Source organism: Chenopodium quinoa, unplaced genomic scaffold (genome assembly GCF_001683475.1).
Source record: "Chenopodium quinoa cultivar QQ74 unplaced genomic scaffold, ASM168347v1, whole genome shotgun sequence".
Taxonomy (NCBI): domain Eukaryota; kingdom Viridiplantae; phylum Streptophyta; class Magnoliopsida; order Caryophyllales; family Amaranthaceae; genus Chenopodium; species Chenopodium quinoa.
In genome coordinates, this window is record NW_018743613.1 from 305,237 (window position 1) to 325,072 (window position 19,836).

General features: G+C 37.2%; 1 protein-coding gene across 1 annotated transcript; it reads right to left on the reverse strand.

The window, feature by feature from the left end:
• Positions 1-271: 271 nt before the first annotated feature.
• On the reverse strand, positions 272-10,134 carry LOC110682906 (importin-5-like). Its single transcript, XM_021859256.1, has 20 exons — positions 8,899-10,134; positions 8,480-8,683; positions 8,123-8,227; positions 7,927-7,992; positions 7,684-7,848; positions 7,221-7,295; positions 6,978-7,132; positions 6,528-6,663; positions 6,385-6,454; positions 6,148-6,275; positions 6,010-6,066; positions 5,155-5,340; positions 4,928-5,020; positions 3,937-4,022; positions 3,581-3,647; positions 3,434-3,500; positions 3,199-3,335; positions 2,579-2,670; positions 2,429-2,495; positions 272-1,020 (listed from the first exon to the last, which is right to left on the reverse strand). The coding sequence occupies exons 1-20, from the start codon at positions 10,132-10,134 to the stop codon at positions 856-858; spliced, it is 3,357 nt and encodes a 1,118-aa protein (XP_021714948.1). The 3' UTR covers positions 272-855.
• Between the last annotated feature and the right edge of the window lie 9,702 nt (positions 10,135-19,836).

The window sequence follows — 19,836 nt, forward strand, 5'->3', positions numbered from 1 at the left end:
AGTGAAAATAAAGTTAAAGAAGGAAAGGAATCAATAAACAATACACTTATAATTATATATCGTGTGACCGACCAAATGAGTAGAAGGCTACGAGTCATTAATAGGTATTTGGATATGAGTTATTCTAATGACAAGTATAAATACTTTTCAAATTATAATAGATTCGTTCCGATATGATAGACTGTTTGGAACAAAACCATGAAATAAACTGAAGACTTAGTTTACAATTCGCTAGCCTATTCATGCATGCATGCAAATCATGCAATGCACCTGCTCATGAATCTCTCTTCCTTTATTTTAACCCATTTTCCAAACTTGTTCAAACCAAAGAATTAATTTTTCAAAAACATCCAAGGTGCACATACATTAGACGGATCATCCAAGGTGCAGAATTAACAAGTCACCATAATTCAATTGCACCCAAATTTTCAGACTGCAAACAAGAACTTCACTCTTTTTGGCACACTAATTATTCAAACTTCCCCAAAAAAATAACAAATTACAATCGAGAATACTTCTTAACGAATAAAAATTTAAGTAATATATTGGCCAAAACTGCATCAAGAATCACCTCCTTTGACGATTCTTGAAACCTCCCAATGCAATATCATCCCAAAACTTCTCTAATCCAGAGACCGATGTATAATTTTTTCACCTTCACTATACAACACTATAACTATGCATTATATCTATAAAAGCACCTTGTGGGCCCTCGACCACCAAGAGATGCCTGAGCAAATGTGACATTCACAAATGAATGAAGAGGTGATGCATGTTGACAAAGAATATGTAGCTATTGCATGCAAAACAACAGGAATAAAGTTGTGATGATTGAAATCTTCCTCAATTGAAAACCTAGGATGAAAGGATCGACTGCAAAGTAATCTGCTGCTGTGGTTGCAATGAAGACCATGTTGAAGCCAATGTAGCTGGCGGTAAAGTTTGCTGGAGATGCCTCAACAGATTAACCATTCTGCCGGCAGTTTGCTCTGTTGCTAAATCTTTACCAGCACAAAGAACCTAAACAAACAACAATTTTTGGTTTAAAAATTGGCTACTATTGTGCAAAGTATTATACACCATCCAAATAAAAATCGTTTAAAAGTTACAACTATCACCGGTCATACAAATTTGATTATAATTTGATGATGATACACATAAGCTGTAAACATATACTTAACAGCTTCTTGTACAAAGTTTAGCATGGACCAATACATTCATACAGATAGAGAAGATGACTAGTCATTACACCCTATATAGAGACATTCCTACCCAAGTCATTACATCCTCTTATACACAATAGAAACAAGGTGAGCTTGTGAAAAAAGTTCGAACCTAATCATCCTCGCAAATAAATACCAGAGCCTTAAGGGTGAAACAGATTAAGAGAGAAAGGAGCAACAAAAAACCTATTCTAGTTCCACCATGGCACACCGCACCAATTGTCCAACCCCATGATCAATCGAAGACAACTCTCTTATAACCCTTGACGGGAGGCAGAAAAAATAGGCTACAAATAATACTACTCCAAACTCTACCAAAGAAAACCGCGAACTAAATACTAGAACCACCTAAAACTGATCTAAGAAAAAATAAAAGAAACTGAACCAAACTAGTAACTATACTTTTTTTTTAAAAAAAAAGAAAAAAGAAATTGCAAAGAAAATTAATTAAAAGAATAGGACTTCAATAAACGGCCAAATGGACAATAGGATTCAGCAAACAAAGGACAATCAACAGACAGACAAACCTTTGAACGGAAGAAATTATAGAGCAGGAATCAAGAAACGAAAGGAGGGATTAAAGACAGCACACAAACATTCAGAATCGATGTTTCAAGCTGAAGAGACAGCGAGGAGAACATGGTAATGCAGATCTGGCAGCGCCTCCCACACAATACCACTCATGGTGGCAATCAAGGGACAACGCAAGGCAGTGCTCAAGTCTGAGACACCAGATCCGAGAAAAACTAGCATTGAAAGCTGAGAAAAGATTCCACCAACCTATGGCATGATCCAACTCAGGACAGCTGGACATTAAAGACAAAAGGCTAATGAAGAAGCAACTTATTCAGCCTCTTCGTAAAAAAGATCTTAAGTTTCTTCAAGAAATTGGCATAGAGAGGATCTGAATAGAACTTGGAGCTTAAGAATGGAGGCTAATAGAATCTTCCTAGGGTTTTTTGTGTTGAGGTTTTTTATGGACCACGTTTGTTTATCATGGTTACCAGTCATTACACCCTATTGAAGACATTCACTCTCAGTCAGTCGCTATATGGATTCGAAACAATTAAATTATTATGAGAACGTAACACTCTGATGACCAGCAGAGTGATTTTCACAAAATTCAATATGTCGAAGTTTACAGTTACAGAAAGACCTTGGTGAGAAAAGAACACATATGGTAAGAATTTAAAACAGAGACGTACCTCTGCAAAGACCAGAAATATCTTAGGTACATGTTGATTGTTGGGTCCCAAGAGTTCCACATCAGACCTAAAGGCAATCAAATGTAACATTTAAGACTTTTGTTATTGACCAGGAGTGCAAAGACAAGGTAGCAGAGCTCCAATGCTCACCTTTCAACCATACAACAAAGCTGATCATGAACAACTTTGGCCTCAATTAAGTCTCCTTTAATGGGCAAACAGCTTAGCCATGCAGGAATAACCTGCAGAAGACCAGAGGGAAACCTCAGAAGTAATCCCAGGATCTATAATTGATTACAATGTCATATGCCCATATTAAACAAGACACTGTCCCAGCATCAAATTGAGATGTGGGTTAAATAATGACATATGAAGCAAATAGTAAGTTGCAAAACCAAGAATGGCAAGAAACAAAAAACATGACACAAAAACTCTTTTATACCATCCACAATAACCCAAGGATATGATAATTAGATACATGATGCTTCTTAAGTTTTGATTTAATGAAGTACACCCTTGCTTGTTTTCAACCTTCCACGCCACATGTACAAAACATTTATGTCATTACTACAAACATGCTAAACATACACCATTCGTCCATTACATCTACAATTATATCACACAAGGAATGCAACACAGCACAGCACAGAGCCTTCATAAACTCAATGTGATCAAAACACATCTTCAGAAATGTCATATATAAAGTATGTACAGCACATTAAAAAAAAAAAAAAAAAGGCTGCCTAATTGGAAAATCTAACAAAACTAACCTGTGATGAATCAATACTATCCCTATGAAATTGACATATCTTTCCCAGAGCTGATACTGCATTATCATATGCCATTATATTTTCAGGCTGAAGGGCATGAGGATGCTGGATAACAGCATTTAGCCTTGAGAGAGCCTCTGTTTAATAAATTTACAAAAAAAAAAATAATGATAATAATTAAATTCCATCTGAAGGGATACGCACATCAAAGGTAAGAAAGTAGATGGAAATCTACCCCCCACTAGTGGCTTGAAAACTGAACCGCCAAACTCTGCACACACGCCCAGTCCATAGACAGCAGCCTGAATAAAATCATGTAAATGAAGTGAGAACAGACGACATAGTAAAGTATGGTTCAAACAAGAATGCATGCATCACCCACCTGTCGGACATCTGGATTTTCATCATTGCAGGCTTCAAACAAGAAAGGCAAGTATGTGTCATAATATCTGCCCCACCAAAATAAAAAAAAAGTTAGAATATCTGACAAAATAATGGCATGTAATAATACTCCATATTATAAAATAGTTACACTATGCTTTTTCAGGCTCCAGTGCAATATATATATGTGTGTGAAGCTCATGTAAGATATTTTACAAAAAAAAAACACATTGAGAGTTATCTAGCAAGAGTACAGGATTACACATGAAACGGAGTTACATATTGATATATGTATTTGCGAAAATTTACAGTCTACTTTTGTAGATTTGGCCACAAAGGCTGAGATGCTAGGCTTACTTGAGAGCAGCTTCACGACACTGCTCAGCAACATCGTCAAATATACATATTGCTATCCTTCTTTCTCCCGCTGTCTTGTCTTTACCCTGCATACAATGATGAAATCATGAGATGCATTCTTGCCTTTTCTCTTCACCTCCTTAATTACAGGTGTCAAATGGGTACGGATAGGCCAGCTATACTTTATAAATTGAGTAAGAATATGCTCAGGCTTGACAAGAACCGTAGATTCCAAAGTATCATAACAGATCACAATTGGAAAAAACAAGTAATTGTTTGAGGATTGAAGAATAGTTTTAGTGAATTTATCTGAGCTTGTCAAAAAGAGTCCAGGACTCAAGATTAGACAAAACAGGACCTTAAAAGGTCTTGTATAAGAGTTAAAAAGACTTTTCTATGTTGACAAAACTAGACACCGCCATTTAAATACTTACCTAATATATAGACAATGACTGTAAACCACAAGACCCCAACTTGCAACCTCTCAAATACAATTCAAAATCAAACATGAGCCAACTGCTAACAGCAGTACCTTCAAATTATGCAACTTTATATGCAGTGATATACTCGTTCTTCACATGGTTTGACCCAAAATGTAAATTCTAATCAGAAATGGACCAATTGAATAATTAGGGATCAAGCACGATCAGGTTCCAGGTTTTTTCCCCCTTTCAAAATTCATTTTTTTTAGTCCATTTGTGGTATGCTCAGTCTTGTACGCCAATCATATCAAGAAAGTACTTATCAATTCACTAGAGATTTTAATCTCAAACACATAAGTTTGCCAGAGAGGGAGGGGTCATTAACCAGAAGAAAGAAATCAAAAACATGAATTGATGAATGAATGCACATGAGCAACATGATAATTAATATTGAGCCACATGGTTTAGAAGCAGTTCAACCTTAGCCCACACAAACCGTGATCTTTCACAAAATGGGATAGACACTAACAGCTTTCTTATCTAATCTGCATATTCAGCAAGAAACTTACCCACATAGGAGTCAGGTACGACGTCAGCTCATCAAAGAATGCTAAGAAGGAGGCCTTGAATGTTTTGATTAATGTTCCCAAGATTTCACCAACCTGAATCACACACAAAACTCTCCTTATTTGTGATGTGCATGGAGAAAGGCCATAAAAGAAACAGATAAAGAAATACTGAAACAAATAAAGAGCTTGTAGAGATATTGAAAAGAAAAAAAGGCACTGTGACATACTTGGTCAAATAGCTCCTCCTCCTGCTCATTTTCCTCTTTAAGTAACTCGCCCTCTTCAGCATCAAAGTCCTCTGCTTTAGCCCTCTCCGATCTCTCTCTTTTTCTACTGGAGCTAGCAGTGAGGACCTGCTTAATTTCATCCACAATTGCTCTGACTTGACCTTCATCCAAAAGGGTCCCAGAAACCTGGAGAAGAAATGAGATGATTAGAAGCATTTTAAACAGCACAGATGCAAAAGGAAAGTGTGGCATGATCTTTTTTCTTTTTTTTTTTTTTTTTTTTGAAGAAAAGCCTCAAAAGGCCAGAATCATTCATTCATAGGGGACTTATTAGACAATAGAGGTACAATGCTAACCGGGAAATCCGACACCCATACATGTCTACCTATCACCCAAGGAACCATATGAGCTTGTTCATGAGCCACTTTATTTCCTTCCCTACGAACGAAACTAGTGTGGCATGATCTTAAGAAACAATTAGTTCATATGTACAATATTCATCTCAGCCTTTTATTTTGTCCCAAGTTTAATTTTTTTATAATATATATATATACATATATAATCACTCTAATTGATGAACAATGGCCGTCTTTCTATCAGAATGTGCTGAGTGATGAGGGAGAAATCATGATGTATAATATACATGAAAACTATGATCCATATGCAGATTACTGTTGACAAGTTGATGATGACTCTTATATACTTATAGTAGACTGTACAAGAATCGGGAGCTGTATGTTGATCAGGATTTTGGGATACCAAAACCAAAGTTACATTCAGAACATAGCTTCAGAAGACAGCACTGACTTAGCTTTCAAAAAAAAAAAAAAAAAAAACAACGAGAATCGAGCTTACCTGTATACACTCATTTAATGCATCCAACATGCTAGCACTAATTTCAACATCAGGCTCCTGCAAGTTAATTGGAACTTAGGGATCACATAGATTCCGAGCATTAAGAACACAGAAACTACCACAGCTAAGAACAACTACCTTGTGCAGGGCCTCCACTAAGGCTGGTACTATGTAGTCAGACAATTGCTTGACATAGGATTCATTGCGACCTTGAGCAAGCCCTTTCTCCACAGCTAGTTTTGCAGAGAGCAATAGTTCGGGCATAACTGTAAAAAAGACAAATGTTTGATAGTAAGAGCTCAAAATATACCTTCCAAAAACTATCACAGATGTCTGTCAAAAAGTGTCAATCCAGGAACCAAGATAACTACATACTAGAAACGGCAGCTCTTCGAACTTCTTCATGGAAATAAAATTTTAGGAGAGGAACAAGAGTTGGTGCCACCTGCATAGAAATAATTATAATCAGTATATCCTCTCAATAAAGAACTTTTATTTTGTAGAAAATAGAGACTAACCTGATCAATCCAAGGATAAAACCCTTCCTTCAATTCATCTGCATAACAACATAGCATGTTGCATGCAGTTGCTTTCTCCTCCAAGACACTAGTCTTGATCCCTATCCTCTTGTCTCCAAGTGTTATGGTCTCCATGCTGCAAAACACATGAATAGATAAACATATATTTTTGGGAAATGGAAGAGGAAAAATTCAAAGTTTTTTTTTTAAAAAAAAAAAAAATTAACAAAAATATTTAGCCTAAATAGTGCCATAGAGGAGATGATAAGCATTCAGCTGCAGTTTTACTAAACTTCCATCTATATGCAGGGCCAAGCACAGGTAATCTAATTACTTCTTTTAAGGGACCAGTATTTGTAGATATATAAAGAGGGGGTAAAAGTCACCAGTTACAATAAAGATTTAACTGTAAAATAAACAGACAAACTTCATTCGACAAGAGCAAGGTACCTTTCATCATCGGAGTCTTCAATATCATTATCTGAGTCAGCAGAGGTGATGGTCACATCAGGTTTAAGCTGAGCAGACTGAAGAAGAGGAGGCATAACAACACTCATATAAGGAAGGAAATCCTGCCCTAGGCATTTGCATAGTCGAGCCCAAGCCTACAAAATAATCGAGCACCCAAAAGTTACATTAGGAGTCTTCTATGAAGCAAGTGCAATAAAATGTGCTTTAAGAAGCAAACTTTACCTGTAGCATGTAACTTGTTGTAGGATCATCAGCTTCCATTTGGGATCCTTGCAGTGACATAAGCACCTCCATGACCTAGTAGACAAATCGAATGCAGATTATTTATAAGCATCAAAATGACGTTAACACCAAGACAAAGAACTAAGCCTCAGTTGACAAGAAAAGTGTAATTGGTAGTGCTGCAATTGAAAATTTGACATCAGATTATATGACAAGGATAAAGAGCTTGCTACTTTATCAGTTTTTTTTTTTTTCATTTATACTAGTAAGAATAAAAATCTGCCAATATCAGAACTTAGACAGAAAAGAAGAAACAGCTCGAAGAGTGACATATGCTTTTATAAGAACAATTAAAACTCCAGAAAATGCAACATGAATTAATTGCTGTGGAGATATCACAACCATACCAGCCTCCACTTATCTGACTGTAAAAAGTAATATAGTCTAATATGACTTAACAAACCTGTTTAGCATCATCCCTAAACTTCTCCTTGCCAACAGCCATACCAACCAAACTAATGCATTCCATTGCTTTTGCTCGAAGCATCCGGTTAGATTTGTCTGTTGCATTAACAAGGATAGCCTTCAAGTAAGGCATGACAGCATCATAATATTTTTGGAAATGCTCCTGCAAATTTCATCATGTTAAAATCTTGTTCTCCATAGCAATATAATCTGATCAAACAAACTTTAAATGCAGATGCACCTGAGAAGAATCAGCGACTGATGCCAATGCAGTCAAGGCTCCCTCTTGAACCAATTGTTTTCCATTCTGAATTGATGTGCAATTGTTCACATAAACACAGTAAAAATCAAAATAATCAAGAAGCTTTGCAAGTTATAAGCTGTTATTATATCCAGGGGAAAAAAAGGAAAGGAAAAAATGCACAACTTGTATTTACCTGTAACAGAACAAGTAATTTGCTCACCACCCCATCCATGTAAGGAGTTAAGATATCTGGAGTGCAGTTCTCGCTGAAATTAAGAACAGCTGAAGCAGCATGTGCCTGCATAATGCAGAACAGTAAATCTTCATGCATGTATGCTATTCTACTCCGCACATTTTAAGTGTTCTTAGATATACACAGTGTTAGCTTGAATATAGGAATATGCCAATCCTCCTCAGTAGTCAGTAGGCATGTAGTTTGTGAAATTATTTGCAAGGTGATTACACAAGAGTGTCTTGGATGTTGAGTGTTATTCTCGGAGACCAAAATTAAGCATACAGATCAATGCAAAAAATAAAGCAACTAACTAACCTGTACTCGAGGATTTTGAAAGTCATCCATAGCACCAGCCAGTGCTGGAAGAACTCTCTGGTGATACTGCATTTGCAAATCTGGACCCAGGTCAGTGGACAACTGCCCAATTGCATTGATTGCTGCCCACCTTACTCGCGGATGAGGATCTTGGAACGAACTCAAAACCATATTCACTACTTCTTCCAAATTTTTGACCATCACCTAGAACATCAAATTAAACAGTTTATATTGTAAAACAATACAAGTAATAATCAAACCACTACAGCACAGAAATAGCAAACATGTCTTGTGATAGTTATGATAGATGATTCTCTATACTAGAAGCCATAAGCCACATTCAATCAGATGCACAACAGTCCACCATCAGGCATAGATAACATAATAACAAGTATAATTTAGACAGACAGCATTATTACCTTAGCGCAACCCTCGGCAATCTGAGCAAGAGCAATGAGCGCAGCATGATGCTTCTGCCACTCAGGAGCAGATAAATAAGCAGGCAACAGCTGGGATGCCACCGGAACAATAGAGTTACCGCCGAGAGCGATGGCGAGACGATCAAGACACTCCTGTCCAACACTGTAATTACCAGTCTCACCTGCATCCTCATCCTCAATCTCAGCACTATGCCAAGCAGGATCATCCTCAATATCCAACAGCATCTTCATCAGTATCTCAAACAACCGACTAATGAACTGCGGCAACTTCCTCATCATCCCGGGGGCTCGCTCCCTAGCCTCGGCGAGGGTGATGACAAACTCAACAGCCAAATGCCTGGTTCCTTCCTCTAATTGCTCGGCCTCGGCAATCTGTAACATAGAGCCCACCACGTCCACAAGCTGCCTTCTCAAAAACCTAGGTTCAGCCCCAGCCAGCTCAATCAACAACTCGAGAGCCTCCTGAGCCGTAGCCTCCTGACTGGAATTCAACGCCTCAGTCAAGGTCCTCATCATCGCCGGCAACAGGTCCTGAAACCTATCCCTATCACCGGAAGTCTCGAGACACTGGATGAAATTAATAACAGCATTTAAAGCGGCGATTCGAACATCGGAGCTAGGAGAATTGGAGAGAGTGTTCAAGAAGACGGCGTGAAGGTCCTTAATGAAAGGCACCAAAGAATCGCCGATAAACTGAGAGAGCTGGGCGAAAATTAAGAAAGCGGACTCCTGCAAATAGGGAGAATCGGAGGAAACGCACTGGAACATAAAAGGGAGAAGCTCAGGCCAAGCATTGTCGGGAAGAATGCCGGAAGCGAGCTCGGAAATGGTGTCGCAAAGCTTCTTGGAGATGGTTTTGGCGTCATCGCGTTGGAGGCAGGCGAGGAGGATAGACTTGATGGAGGACTGAGAAGAGGGAGAGAGGCGAGGCCAAACATAAGAGGAAGAGGAATCGGAGGAGGACATGGAATCGCGAGTGAAGAGCTTGCGGAGAAGGATGGTGGACATGGCGCGAGCTTCGAGGTGAGGGGAGAACTGGAGCAAATGAGCGAGTTTGAGGGTGAGAGAATTGGGATCGGTTTCCTTGCAGAGATTGAAGGCTAATTCGGCCTGGGATCGGTGTTCGTTGGAGGAAGACATGAGGTGAGAAATGAGGGTCTCAAAGGGGGCCGGGTCAGGGCCGAGTAGCGCCGCCAGTTGGATCTCGCCCTCCATTTCTCGAGCAGGGGATGGGGATGGAGGGAGGCTGGAAAGAAGCAAAGAGGGAGGCTGATGAAGATTGATACTCGTATTTGGGGATCAGAGAGAAAAAAGGGTTTTAAGGGGGAATCATAAATCATAAATGGGTGGGTATTTTTTATTTTTACACTATGGTAGGCCCATGTTACACCTCATTGGTTCACACTCAATCATTCATTCATTTTTCTCACTCTCTCTGCCTTTTTCTTCTCCAGTTCTTTGCCTTGTGTTTTTGGAGGGAAATCAAAACACACCTCTATATTTTGCTTCTTTTTCCAGCTCACTTACTCCTACCCACCCCTATCACACCCCACTGTCCTATCTTAATCTTTTTTTATTCATCTATTATTCCGTCTTTATTTCACTCCTTAATTATATTTTTTCTCCTCCTTACTTTAATCTTCTTGTTCTTTTCTTTTGGGATTCATCACCATTATATTAGTGATTAGTGACTATACGGATTACTTTTTTATTTTTTGGTGAGCAAGAGATTATTTCATTAGATAAATTTATTCATATGTACATATAAGAGATATCTATGTGATAATATTTCTCCCAAATTTGTTCAAATCAAACAACACTAATCTACCGATGTGATGAACAATATCATTCTCATTTCATTTACATGAAATCAAAAAAACTTATTACACATTCTCTCACTATTATAATTTTATTTATTCATAATTTCATTTATAGTTTCTTATATATATGAACACTTCATCTTTATTAAATCCATAAAACCAATTATTTCATACAAGGCATCTCCCACAATGTTCGTGGAAATTAAGGGAGGGGAAATGGTGGGATGGAGTATCATTCATTTGGATAACAAATGAGGAATGAAGGAAATTGGAGGTGAGAAAAATTGAAGGATTAAATCGTAAGAAATTGATCCTTTAATGATAGATAGATTTGAAAGGAAAACTATCAATCTTCCCCTCCCTCCCCTTTTTTTTCCTTCCCCTTTCTCTATCCAAAGACACTATTAAATGTTTACCATTCTAAGTTGAATAAAAGTCATTCTAATTGTTCTCCATGAACATTAAGAGTCATATAGCGCCTTTCACTTATGCAAATCAGGCTTATTCTCTATTCAAATCCATCAATGATACAAATTAGGCTTAATCTTTATTCAAATCAATATTACACCACATTCTAACAACTTCAATTGTTCGTGTTTGTGTTGCACGACGATCCCTCGCAAAGATAATATGACCTTAGTCTTTTCACATTATTCTCATTACTTGTCCAAATTAGACCAGATTAGAACAAAATTGGGTCACATTGGACTAGATCTTTCTTATTTTTGTTTGCTTATCGGCATCTATCTTTAATTTCATGTTAGTAATGAAATTAAAGATAGATTATGTACTAGTATATAGTATATATAAATCACACATAAAGATTGATCGAACAAGATCTCATTTGATTATGTTTATTTTAGTGTATATAGTGTACAACTCGTAACTTTAGTCATAATCAATTTACATCAAACTAGACAAGAAAAACTAGAACAAACCAAATTAAACTTCAAACAATTCAGACCACAACACCTTATTTCGAGTAACGAGAACAAAACCTATGTATAAACATATACGAAAAAAGCATCATATGAAAATTTTAATTAAATAGTATTATACAAAGAATATGATGATGAGAAGTGTTGTAAACTAACAACTCTCAAGCTCACCAAATTAGCTGGATTGTGGTATGAAAACCTCAAGTCCAAGAGGAGACGTGCTGGCAAGGAGAAAATTACTTCTTAGGCTGCATTAAAAAGAAAAATGATGCAACATTAGATTATTAGAGAATATGTGCGAGATTAATATGTCAAATTGACTCGCCTTAACCAAGGTGATTTGACCGTAGATGAGTACGTGAAGGAGTTTGAAAGACTGAGTCTTTTGTGTGACTTAGAAGAAACGGAACCATTGAAAATGGCTCCTTTCACGAGGGGCCTTGCCAAGAGCATAGCCAACAAGGTGGACCTCTTGCCATATACCACCTATGATGATGTAGTGAAAGCAGCACGCAAGGTAGAGGCGCAACACAAGGAACAAAGTGTAAAAAGTACACCTCGTACTCCTTACAAGTCTTATACCTCCACAAACAAGTTTGATAAAGGGAAAACTTCTATGTTCCCTAAGAAATTGGAGAGCAAGGTAGATGAGAAGGGTGAACTTGGAGGACGCACTTGTTTCAAGTGTGGGCAAAAAGGACACATTGCTACTCATTGTCCTAAGCGCAACACTTTAACCATTCATGAGGGTGGATATGTGACGGAAGACGAAGAGGAGGAAGATAGTGAGTGTGAAGAGTATGCTGCTGAAGAAGGTGAAAATTCCTTTTGTGATGTAGTAAGAAGGATCTTGTACACTGAACCAGTACAAGATATGCAACAACGGGAAAATCTATTTAACACCCGTTGTAAGGTGAAATATCGCATTTGTAGCACGATCATTGATAGTGGGTCATGTACGGATGTGGTTGCTTCAGAGTTAGTAAACAAACTCAAGCTTCCTACTAGAGAACATGCCAAACCATACAAACTCAATTGGCTTGACAATGATTTCGGTGTGCGTGTGAGGAAACAAGCTTTAGTAGCTGTTGCTGTGGGAAATTTTTGTGATGAACGTTGGTGTGATGTGTTACCCATGATGGCATGCCAAATTCTCTTATGCCGTCCATGGCATTTTGATCATAAGGCTATACACGATGGTGTGACCAATGTGTATATGGTCAAATCTAATGAAGGGAAGAAAGTGAAGCTACTACCTTTATCACCTAAGGTAGAAGAAGGAGAAAGAAGAAAAACCGAATTTTCTCATTTCTAGACAAGAATTTGAGGATGTTCATGAGAAAGAGGGAGTTGTGTTCGTATGATAGTCAAGCCTATTTTCGAGAAATTGGTTAAAGGAAATTATCCCTCTATTATTCGTCCATTATTGGAGGAATTTCAAGATGTTTTTCTCGATGAGTTGCCTAATGAATTACCTCCAATTCGAGGCATTGAGCATGCTATTGACTTGGTGACAGGTGCGGTGTTACCAAACAAACCAGCCTATCGTTGCAATCCCAAGCAAGTGGAGGAGTTGCAAAGGCAAGTGGAGGAGTTGATGGATAAAGGCCTTGTGCATGAAAGTCTTAGTCCTTGTGTGGTTCCAGCATTGTTGGTGCCAAAGAAGGAAGGTACGTGGAGAATGTGTATTGATAGTCGTGCTATTAACAATATTACTATCAAATATAGATTCCCCATGCCTAGACTCCAAGATATGCTTGATGAATTAAGTGGATCAATGGTGTTTAGCAAAATTGAACTTCGCAGTGGCTATCATCAAATGAGGATCCGTGAAGGTGATGTGTGGAAAACGGCCTTCAAGACCAAACAAGGTCTATACGAATGGCTAGTCATGCCATTTGGCTTATGCAATGCACCTAGTTCTTTCATGAGATTGATGAATGAGGTACTCCGTCCATTTCTTAACAAATTCATCGTTGTATACTTATATGATATTTTAGTATATAGCAAGAGTGAGAATGAACATGTAACTCATCTTAGATTATTGTTTGAAGCATTGCGTAGACATAAGTTGTATGGAAAAGTACAAAAATGTGATTTTCTATGTACTAGTATTACTTTCCTAGGATATATTGTTTCTAGTGAAGGAATACAGGTTGATCCAAGCAAGGTGAAGGCAATTGCCACATGGGAAGTGCCACAAAATCTCCATGAAGTGCGTAGCTTTCATGGGTTGGCTTCTTTCTATAGAGTCTTCATCAAAGGCTTCTCTACAATCACTGCCCCCTTTACCGAATTATTGAAGGAGAAGGTGTTCAAGTGGAATGATTTGGCCCAACGAGCATTTGAAGAAATCAAAGCTAAACTATGTTCGGCTCCTGTTTTAGCTTTGCCTGATTTTAACAAACTGTTTGAAGTTGAATGTGATGCTAGTGGTGTGGGTATTGGTGCCGTTTTGGTGCAAGACAAAAGGCCAATTTCTTACTTTAGTGAGAAATTAAACAGTGCTAAATTAAACTATTCTACCTATGATCGTGAATTCTACGCTATTATGCATGCTCTTGATCATTGGTCCCATTATTGAGGCCTAAGCCTTTTGTGTTACATTCTGATCATGAAACTCTAAAGTTCATCAATGGCCAATAAAAACTAAATTCACGACATGCCAAATGGGTCGAGTTTTTACAGTCTTTCACATTCAGTTCGAGATACATGGAAGGAAAGAAGAATGTGGTTGTCGATGCTCTGTCAAGAAGAAACTTTTTGTTGTCCATGGCTCAAACTCAAATTTTGGGTTTTGAACATTTGAAAAGTTTATATTGTGATGATGATGATTTTTCTAACCTATTTAACAATCCTACTAAAGTTTTTGTGAAGCATGAAGGATTTCTTTTCAAAGGCAACAAACTATGTGTGCTTAGGTGTGGAGTTCGTGAGCTCTTGTTCGTGAGGTGCATAGTGGCGGCATAGCTGGTCACTTTGGAGTCCACAAGACAGTAGACATTCTCCAAGAACATTTCTATTGGCCTCACATGACTAGAGACATTATCCAAGTTGTAACACCCCCAAAATTTAGGTCTTTGTAAACGACAAGAGTAACCTTTTTACCTTTCAGAACCAGCCATCAAACCTTGGGAGTGTTATTGCTACACTTATTCTCCATAGAAAATAAATGCAAAGCAAAATATAATACCATTTAATAACTAAGTGATCTAAGCGGCGACAAGAATAAAATAATCGTTACATCCAAACCGTAAAACATTTTAAATCATTAAATAAAAGGAAAATAACTAAGTTCAGAATTAACTAAAATGTCTTAGCTACGTGATTATTCTAACGTCTCCTCACACGTAACCGAGTACCCTTTTACCAACCTGCAAAATAAATCAGAAACAAGAAAGATAGAAAACTCCCCAAAATCAGATAAACTGAGTAGTTCCAACTCCATCCCGTAAAATAATAATTTTAGTTCGAAAAATGTTTTACACAACACAATTTTATCGACATTAAAATAATAAGTCAAAAATCAAATTGTCACATAAAATTATTACTTTAATTAAGAAAGGGAAAGAGAACGCCAGTAAGCCGAGACTAGTCCCTGTCACCACTTACTTTATAGAGGGTCGCGCGTAACCCCAAATGGCCATAAATTAAACAAAATGTCCTTAGTGTGCACACTCCTCACTAATACCCAGTGATTAGGAGGAAGACTAAACGAACAACAATCTACGTTAATTTAAACCAACTAGTAGCAACCATAACCACTAGTGGGCAACCTGTTCTTCACCCTTTCGGGTTTCATTTCCCTTCTTAATTTAATGTACATTTTAATAGATCAAATTGTCCGATCACATTGCACACCAGTAATACACAAATATAATTCAATCCCCAGCAACAATGTTTTAAATTTCAGGATTATAAAAACATAGTCATTCTTCATGACATACTAGTTACAACTTGTTTTCCAATAGGCCTTAGAGACCATCAATTACATATAATCAATCATCCCGTTCCAAAGATTTTAATTGTTTAAAGAAAAACTCATACGATACCAATCAATCAGATTTTCGAAAATACTTATACTAATACACAAAATATAAAAGTATCAAAAATATGACCCCATAGTATCATACGATAATTAATGCACTCATCGGATATAAGCACATACAATAAATTGAAATAATTTCCTAACGGGATTCTAAAGATGATGGACATTGAAAATTACCTTGAGTTGTGCGTAAGTCTCAAGGTAAGTAACTTCCGAAACGCTCACCTAGTAGCCTCCGTCTACAAGTAAACAGATAATTAAATTAGTCCTACTCGTCACAAAGCTATATAATACTCACGGGGTTAGTAAGTTAGTGTAATATTTTTTTTATACAGAAAACACTACTTTTATAATTAAATTGGAGAAAGACAATTTATAAAACAGTGATCTCAATATAAATTAGATGCTAGGGGAGGCTATTTTTTATTTTTTTAATGAAATAATCCTAACATAGCTAGTGCTTTACAAGCACATCCCACGAGACCCACAGTAGTAGTCTTCTTCTTCCTTTCAACCACGGTTAGGATATTTCCATGGTTGATCTTGCAAATTATTCGGATCGAGATTTTCAAGAGTTATCAAAGAGGACGGGCTCGAGAATTTGAACAGGTAAGACATAAAAACAGAGGGAGAGATTCAATCAGTTGTTTGAATTTGCCAAAATAAACCAAATTTATCTCATATGAGAATCATGGTGATGAATTATAGCTTACCGGTCAAATATCAAGGTTGGGGATAACAAATTGTTGTTTACTTGAGAAATAATTGAAAAAGGTGGGTTTTTTTTTTTTTTTTTTTTTTTTTTTTTGTACGATAAGCAACTTTGGTATTTAGAAGGTGTATATAATTTAGAGAATTTAGGGATTTATTTCTCTAGAAAGTTCAAAAGATAGAACTCAAATTAGATTGAGTTTGATAGTACTAGCTCATCTCCATCAGATAAGCTAATCACCCCTCTTTTCTCTCTCTCGTTTTTTTAAAAAAAAAAATTCAAAGCAAAATTTTTTTTTTATTTTTTATTTTTTTAACAGAAATATTAATTTGAAAATAATTACCATTTTATTATTTATTTATTTTTTTTTAAAATACTAGAAAAAATCATTTACTAAAATATACTCAAAATTTTCGGGGTATTACACAAGTGGTGGAGAGGTAACTTGTCAAAAGTCCAAGAGTACCTTTCACAAAGGTCTCTATGTTCCTTTACCGGTTCCTAATGTCCCTTAGGAAACCGTAAGCATGGACTTTGTTGTGGGTTTTCCTAGAACTCAAAGAGGCAATGATAGTATCATGGTTGTTGTTGACCGTTTCTAAAAAATGGCACATTTCATTTCCTGTCACAAAACCGATGATTCATCAAGAGTTGCGGATTTGTACTTTAGAGAGGTGGTTCGTTTGCATGGTGTTCCAAGGTCCATTGTTTCGGATCGTGACACTAAATTTCTTAGCCATTTCTGGAGGATGTTATGGAAGCTCGTGGGGACTAAACTTTTGTTTAGTACTTTACACCATCCTCAAACGGATGGGCAAACCGAGGTCACTAACCGTACCTTGGGTGTGCTTTTGCGTGGACTTGTGAACAAGACTCAAAAGGATTGAGACTTGAAGTTGGCTCATGCTGAGTTCGCTTACAATAGGTCTCCTTCCTATACTACAAGTCAAAGTCCATTTGAAAGTGGTCTATGGTGTGAATCCATTATTACTGGTGGAGCTCATTTCATTACCTAAAACCGAGCTAGTCCATGGTGATGCTAAGAAGAGGTGGGAGGCATTTCAACAAACTTGTAAACAAGTTCGTGAAAGGATCGAAGTTATGAATGAGAAATACAAATCCAAAGCCAATAAGAACCGTTCTCAACCACGGTTCAATGAAGGTGACTTGGTTTGGCTACATCTTCGAAAAGAACGCTTTCCTAACCTACGCAAAAATAAACTTATGCCTAGGTCGGATGGTCCTTTTCGTGTGCTTCAAAAAGTTGGTGAAAGTGCCTACAGAATTGAGCTACCTAGTGACTATGGTGATGTAAGCTCGACCTTCAATGTGGTGACCTTGCTCCATACTTAGATGATGAAAGCTTGAGGGAAAGCTTCTTTGAGGAAGGGGGGAATGATCCGGAATGGGTCCTTGATCAAGACCTTGTGCAACCTAATGAGCCTAATAGTTCAAAGGGTCGAAACACACGTTCAAGGGTCCAAAAGAATCAAGTTCCTATTGTCCATGGGCTGTTCATTCATGGCTCCAAAGTAGGCAATGTTCCACGCATGGGTTTCAACATAGCTCCATCCTTGTACAAGTCATGCGTGACTTGGATGGATGAGTAAGCTAGTAGATTTTTGCCTTGGATGCCTTGACCATATTCATGAGCATTGGGATGGAACATTCTACTGTTCTAATCAGTTTTGAAGGCAGCCAAAGACAAGGGAATAAAGAAGGGGGTTACACACGGTTTTAGTGTGCATTCAAGAGGAGTTTTACTCTCTTGTTGGGCGCCATTCATGGAGTATAACCTCCTTAGTTTAATTGCTTTTTATTAATACTTATTTGTATGTTTTATTTTCAGTTTTTAGTAGTAATTAGCTTAGCTTAAATTGCTGTAATAAAGTTGTAACTGTCAGCCGTTGAAAATAGGGAGAGTTGGGCGTATTTGCAGCGAGTTCCTTAAGGAACTACTTTAAGGAACAACATCAATTATTAATCTTCAATGTGTGGCGGTTTTCATGGGAACCGTTACACCTAAGGGCTGAATGTGGCTAGCGACTTTTGAGTTCCTTTTGGCTGGCGACTTTTGAGTTCCCTTTTATTTAATTAGCTAAGTAAGTTAATTAATGTAACTACTTCCTTAGGCTATAAAAGGAAGTCTTATCTAGCTTTGTAATCATCTTATCTTATCATGAATGAAATATTTTACCTTTGAAATATACCTTGTGTTATTTCTAATTTTAACTTGTGGATTCAAGTTACTTGAACTCGTGGACTTGAGTTTGTGAGCTTAACTCGGAGTGTTCGGAGTTAGCTTGTCTTATGGTTAGTAGAGTGAGCGTTCAACTCTAACCATACCTATCCTTGATTACCATTGCGAGTGTTTCTTTGTTAATCAAAAGCTATTCCGATTAGTATTGCGATTGTTCCCTGCTAATCAAACCTGAGTTCCTTACTCTCAGGAACTAGTTCCTGTTCCTTACCCTGTTCCCACGCCAAACACTTAACCCATCACCCGAAACACACAACCTAACCTTAGATTCTGCATCACTTATATATATGAACACTCCATCTTTATTAAATCCGTAAAACCAATTATTTCATACAAGGCATCTCCCACAATGTTCGTGCTTTATGAAAATCCTCTATCGAAACCCCATTAGCCTAAAAGTGTGTTTGGATGGAAGGAAAATAAAGGAGGGAAAATGGTGGGATGGAGTATCATTCATTTGGATAACAAATGAGGAATGAAGGAAATTGGAGGTGAGAGAAATTGAGGGATTAAATTGTAAGAAATTGATCCCTTTAACGATAGATAGATTTGAAAGGAAAACTCATCAATCTTCCCCTCTCCTTTCTTTTCCTTCCCCTCCCTCCCCTTTTTTTTCCTTCCCCTTTCTCTATCCAAAGACACTATTAAATGTTTACCATTCTAAGTTGAATAAAAGTCATTCTTATTGTTCTCCATGAACATTGAGAGTCATATAACGCTTTTCACTTATGCAAATCAGGCTTATTCTCTATTCAAATCCATCAATGATACAAATTAGGCTTACAACTTCAATTGTTCGTGTTTGTGTTGCACGACGATCCCTCGCAAAGACAATATGACCTTGTTCTTTTCACATTATTCTCAGTACTTGTCCAAATTAGACCAGATTAGAACAAAATTGGGTCACATTGGACCAGATCTGTCTTATTTTCGTTTGCTTATCGACATGTATCTTTAATTTCATGTTAGTAAAATTCAAGAAGATTATGTATTAGTATACAGTATATATAAAGCACACATAAAGATGGATCGAACAAGATCTCATTTGATTATGTTTATTTAGTGTATATGGTGTACAACTCGTAAATTTAGTCATAATCAATTTAGACCAAACTAGATAAGAAAAAACTAGAACAAAC

Excerpts from the sequence above, each read along its gene's own strand:
- LOC110682906 (XM_021859256.1), bottom strand. The coding sequence starts at position 10,134 with ATGGAGGGCGAGATCCAACTGGCGGCGCTACTCGGCCCTGACCCGGCC. Across the intron at positions 8,228-8,479 it reads TTCAAAATCCTCGAGTACAG|GCACATGCTGCTTCAGCTGT; the intron begins GTTAGTTAGTTG and ends TGCATTATGCAG. Across the intron at positions 6,276-6,384 it reads TCGAAGAGCTGCCGTTTCTA|TTATGCCCGAACTATTGCTC; the intron begins GTATGTAGTTAT and ends TCTTTTTTACAG.